Source organism: Microtus ochrogaster, chromosome 18, assembly GCF_000317375.1.
Source record: "Microtus ochrogaster isolate Prairie Vole_2 chromosome 18, MicOch1.0, whole genome shotgun sequence".
Classification (NCBI taxonomy): Eukaryota; Metazoa; Chordata; class Mammalia; order Rodentia; family Cricetidae; genus Microtus; species Microtus ochrogaster.
The window spans coordinates 43,140,062-43,146,051 of NC_022020.1; the positions used below are offsets into that span (position 1 = coordinate 43,140,062).

General features: G+C 45.6%; 1 protein-coding gene across 1 annotated transcript in view; it reads right to left on the reverse strand.

The window, feature by feature from the left end:
• March3 (membrane associated ring-CH-type finger 3) overlaps nt 1–5,990 on the reverse strand; it is a 150,716-nt gene that overhangs the window by 29,386 nt on the left and 115,340 nt on the right. Inside the window, exon 3 of the mRNA XM_005356123.2 lies at nt 3,660–3,864. Coding sequence (XP_005356180.1) covers nt 3,660–3,864 — 205 coding nt within the window. The remainder of the gene's footprint in view (nt 1–3,659; nt 3,865–5,990) is intronic.

Genomic DNA, 5,990 nt, shown 5'->3' on the forward strand with positions numbered 1-5,990 from the left:
AGACAGAGAGACAGAGAGAGACAGAGAGAAAGAGAGAGAGAGATCAGCTTGCTGTATCTTACTCTTTGTTAAAAAAGAAGAGTTTCAGAATTCACCTCATTAAGAGAACCAAGGAAAACTAGAGGAGCAGGAAGGGGACCATCAACCTCCCGGGCGAGCCATCCAGTGGGTTCTCTTACAGTTAGTGTGTATTTATTCACTGCATTCTAGTGGGCCATTATTGTGGGGAGTAATTCAATTTATAAACTGTCTCTGGGCACATTTTCATTGTCAACAAACTCACACCAGCTTGCTGACGGCCGTGCTGGCTGTGAAGGTATGGGGTGCATGTGTTAGAACTGCCCCCTTTTCTATGTCTCCTATAGATTGACCATTTTCCTTTCTTTCAAACCATGCATGACTGGACACAGACTCATGAGACTGCTTTTGCTGGACCACAGCAAAAATTCATCCACATCTGACTAAAGGAGATGACTGATTTGTCACTCTCATGGGCCGAAACTAACTTGTTTTACTGGTTTGCTTTGCAGCAGGAAAATACGTAGGACATAACCTTTGCAATGTGGACAGGTAGGCAAGAAGGCGAGATTAAGCATGCTCTCTGAAAGTGTGGTTTGTTCGTTGGGTTGGGAACCCAGAGCCTCCTGCATGCTAAGCAAGTGCTCTCCCATTGAACATTATTTAATCCAAGAACTTTTTTTTTTTAATAATAAGGACATTTAGCTTTATAGAGACCAAAAGATGCCATGGAAAGCCCCTCATCTACTCTCTTCCACAGTGAAGCAGAGGAACTGAGCAGACACACAGATGGCCACACAGATGGTCAGTGGCTAAGAGGGAGGGGGTGCCCAGGCTGGAGGTTCTAATAAAAACCAGCTATGGGTTTGGCCATTATGAGCAGAAACTCACCCTCTGAGGGGAAAACATTTCACATCACAGCCTGTGTATAGACAACAGTCCTGGGCTCTGGACCTCCAATGAATGAGTAAGAGCTGGTGCAAAGTTCAGAAGAGGAGGTGAAAGAGGACGCCTCGGGGACGGGGAGTAAAGGGCAGCGAAGGGCTGTGATGAATGCAGGGCTGAAGGGGCTTCCCAAAAGTGCAAATCTGAGATGCTGAAGTCATTGCAGCTAGTGTTAGCATCTCGTTGCTGACAAATAAAATTTACAAATGACTTCTAAAACTGCTTCTTCCAGCAACAAGAGCTGCTATTGTCACATTGATTTTAAAATTAAATGCTATAGAATTTTCTTGCTTTAATGAGAAGGCAGATCTGAGTGGTAAACAAAGTAATGATTAAAGCAATTAAGAGAATAAAAATGAGAACTAATGCGACAATACTCCTAATCCTTAACCCAAATGGGCAGCTTTGCCTGGCAGACCAACAAGATGCATGCTCGTCTCTAGATGAGTTATTGAGACGCATTGGCCTCCACGAGTACGCTGCCCTTTGGTAAGACTGGGAAAAGTCAATCAGCAATGCCACTTGTTTAAAAGTCTGCCTGCACCTGGTTCTCATTTGTTCTTCAGCTGAGAAACCAAAGACCACCTTTTATTGCTTGTGGTTAAACAACAAGTTCACTTCTCCATGGGATGATCAAACGGCCAGCCTCCCCCGTCCATGAGGGTTTGCCTTTCACTTTCAACTTGTTCACTCATCGTTAACTCTGAGAACTCACAGTCCATCTGGGCGATGAAAATTTCACCACTGCTGCCTGCTTGGGTGAAGGTTTTGTAGGCGAGGCCCTAAATCTTGTAGAGCACCTCACACATTCTCAAGGTCATCTGCCTTGTGACCTTGTTTAATGGCAGTTGGCGACCATCCCAATGATCAGCCTGGGACCCGACACTGGCAACTTTGAAGAGCCTCTGCACGTGGTATGCTCTCTGAGATGGGAGAGGATCATGGTGCATTATTAAGAAACTGCAGTGTGAGCATGTGAGCACACACACCAGCAGCCCTCTCTTGGATTTTGGCCAGTCTGAAGATCCCCATAACGAAGACCACTGAGAAGGATCCATTTAAAAGCCTGATTTCCTCACCAGGGGGAAGCCAGCTCCCCTGGAGAGACTGCAATGACAAATTGGGGAGATTCCAAAAGTTTCTGGAAAGGAGAAATAGACTTCTGTTCCCTTTTGCTATTGGACTTTGGAAATCTTTGTGCTCTCTATTTATTATTTCACTGCCTCTGTCTCTGCAGAGGGACTCTGACATGTTAGGGTCCTGAGAACCTGGTACAGGGCCAGATCCTGACAGGCAATCTCTGAATATGAATTTCTGAAAGTGGCTGTCAAGTGGCAAAATGGCTACAAAAGAGGTCGCTTGGTGCAGCCTTCACAGAAGCAGAGTCTGCTGGGGCAAGCCAATAACTGTCGGGCCACTTGGGAGTTAGGTCACACACCGGGCTAGCTCCAGTTTAAGTCCTGATTAAAGTTTCAAGGTCAAAATCACAAGGACGTACACAGAGCTTTCAGTGTCTCGAGGTCAGCCTCTACTATACAGTCTCCAGGAAGGGCCTCTCGATTTCAGGCTTGAGTTATGGTTGCAGTTTCCCTGGGATGCCTTGACGCAGACATACGATTCTCAGTATACCTGTACTACAAGCACTCTGCCTCATAATGCATTAAAATATTTACTGTTACCAATACTGGGTCTTTAATTGACTAGCAGGATTTAGAGGGAGGAGAGAGGGCAGAAACACCGGAATAGTCCCTCTCCTCCAGTGATTCTAAGACCAGCCCAGTCCCTAGGTCTCAAGGAAAATCCTGTGCATCTTAAGACAGAAAGGAAAACATCCTGCTACTTTGGTGAATCGACAGCATCACCTCCTACAAAAGGAAGTAAGTCTCAGCTTAAGGCAATTCACTGAAAAGCATCAGAAAGACCTTTGCTCACTCAAATATTTTCATGTTTCCTGATTCTAAGTGTTCTATACTTGGTGACTGTTTAATCCTTACAGTGGTTCCAAGAGGTGAGATGACTTACCCCGGTGACAGAACTCAGGACGTCTGGGTCTAATCCACTGTGCTACCCAGTTATCCTTTCTCAAGAAGACTTCTCGGGTATACAACCCTAATACCCCTTTATGTGTTGCTTCAAGTTGGGGAGATGGTGTGTGGAGACTGGTTTGATACGTATATTCATATCAAAGGCGTTAACAAATGGAAATCCTGTCCTCAACTTTCCCTTTCTCCTTACACTGAATTCTTCTTTCTTGTTTCCACAAAACCTTGTGGAAGTTACACAAGGTTTAACTGTAGCCGGCTCCTGAGTGAGATGGTAAGCTGTCCCTCTTGGCTTCTGTCTGTCTGTCTGTCTGTCTCTCTCTCTCTCTCTCCTCTCTCTCTCTCTCTCTCTCTGTCGTTCCCCACCCCTCCCCCGAGCTAATGCTGTGCTCCGGTGAAGCTCTACAGGATTTGTTTGTTTGTTTTTTTTTTTGGTTTTGGTTTTTCGAGACAGAGTTTCTCTGTGGTTTTGGAGCCTGTCCTGGAACTAGGTCTTGTAGACCAGGCTGGTCTTGCCTCTGCCTCCCAAGGGCTGGGATTAAAGGAGTGTGCCACCACCGCCCGGCTTGCTCTACAGGATTTGTGACTTGGCATAAAAGCAGACATCATCTGCTCATTACAGCTAAGTTTTCAGGACGTGCTCCACTTACTGACCTCCACCAACGGCCTGGGCTTGCGCTCGACTGCAAACCTGAAGTGGCAGAGCTCACAGTAGCTGGTATTGGAGGATGACAGCCAGTGCTCCAGGCAGCTCCGATGGATTGTCCCCAAGGTCCCCGTACATTCACATGGAGAGAGCAAATCCTCTTGGCTGCTGCCCTCATGGCAGATCCTGCACATCGGCCGGTCATTGAAGGGGCTGCAAGAGAAGGAGGGGTACCTGCTGGTTACCGAGTGACAACCCACCGCCCTGTGGAGGGCCCTTGATCTGCATCATTTGGGCCCTCCCCAGGGGCAGCTGCTCAGAATACAAGCTGCGTTAAACTCCCCTCCTTACAGATATATGTGTGCCTGAATATATTTCCTCTGGACACTGTGGACTCATGTTTTTTCATGTGTGATGTCAGAAGCCATTGAGCCTTAATGACTTGACCTGTTAATTGTTGAACAGACAAATGATGATATGTTCATCTCTATCATTCTTTTCCTTTATCTGTTGAAATACTTTTAGGTATAAACATTACCTTCAACATGGTTACCTAGTAATGTGGTTTGGACAGGAATATTAGGATTTATAATTGTTTTATAGGGCATGTTTTGGAAAATTTGGTCCCCTTGCATCTTCAAAGTGATGAAAGACTTGTTATCTCTGTGAGTTGATAGGTTGAAATATGCCTATATGTTTTAAAAATTTATGGTTTCTTTGCATGTGCATGTGTGTATATTTACGTACACACACACATACACACACACACACACACACACACACACACACACACACACACACACAGGCACACGTTCCCATGTGTGTATGCTAGGGGCCAGAAGTTGATGCTGGGTGTCATCATGGATGTCGCTCTCCATCTACAAATTAAGGCAGGGTCTCTCTCTCTCTCTCTCTTGAACTCAGATCTAGCAAATAGATAAACTAGTCTGTGTAGTCAGGCAGCTTGCTCTGGAGAGTTCCCTGTCTCCACCTCACAAGTGGAGGGATTAGAAGTGAGCAGTTACATCTGTTCGGCCTTGATGTGGATGCTGGGGATCCCAACTCTGGCCTGCATGTTTGTGTGGCAAGCGCATTATCCACTGAGCATCTCCCAGCCCACTTCTTTCTTTCCTATATTTTCCAGCACCAGATTTTTTGTCTTGAACATAGAAAAAGCTCAGGTAAACCGCCAATCAAAAAATAAAATTATGGGCTAGGGAGACGGTTCCATGAATAAATTCACATGTTCTTGCAGAAGACATGAGTTCAATTCCCAGAATCCACATGGTGGCTTACAACCATCTGCAACTCCAGTTCCAGGGGATTCAACATACTCTTTTGACCTCTGTAGGCACCAGTCACACAAGTGGTATTTATACACATACATACAGACAGGCAAAAGACTCACACATATAAAATATAATAAATCTACAAAAATCATTCATCACTATTTAGAACAAATTCTTTCTTTCTTTTTTTTTTAAAATTTATTTATTTATTAAGGATTTCTGCCTCCTCCCCGCCACCGCCTCCCATTTCCCTCCCCCTCCCCCGATCAAGTCCCTCTCCCTCATCAGCTTGAAGAGCAATCAGGGTTCCCTGACTTGTGGGAAGTCCAAGGACCGCCCACCTCCATCCAGGTGAGCATCCAAACTGCCTAGGCTCCCCCAAAGCCAGTATGTGCAGTAGGATCAAAAACCCATTGCCATTGTTCTTGAGTAGAACAAATTCTTTCAAAAGGCTTTTTAGAGCTGGGTGGTGGTGGTGCACGCCTGTAATCCCAGCACTTGGGAGGCAGAGGCAGGCAGGTCTCTGTGAGGTCTAGAAAGCAAGTTCTAGGATAGCCAGAGCTGTTACACAGATAAACCTGTCTTGAAATACCCCACCCCCCACCCCACCAAAAAAAAAAGCTTTTTAGGTTTTATGATTTAATTTTACATGTGTGAGTGTTTTACTGGCAGGTAGTATGTACACCACACACATGCCTGGTGCTCACAGAAGCAAGAAAGGGCCATTGGATCCATGGAACTGGAGTTATTGATGATTCTGAGCCACCATGTGGTTGCCAGGAACAGAATCTGGTCCTTTGCAAGAGCAGTGAGTGTTTTTAACAGCTGAGTCATCTTTCCAGCCCCAAGAACAAATTCTGTTGAAATGACATCAATTGCAGTTTTTAGACAAAGAGCGTCATTTGAGTCAGATGAAGGTATACACAAGGTTACCTTCATTTCTCTTTTCAATGCTACAGGAGAGTGGGAGCAGGAAGTAAACTGGCACCTGACTCAGAAGCAGCAGACTGAGCTGGGCACAGACGGGAGGTGCAGATGGCCCTCTGAGCT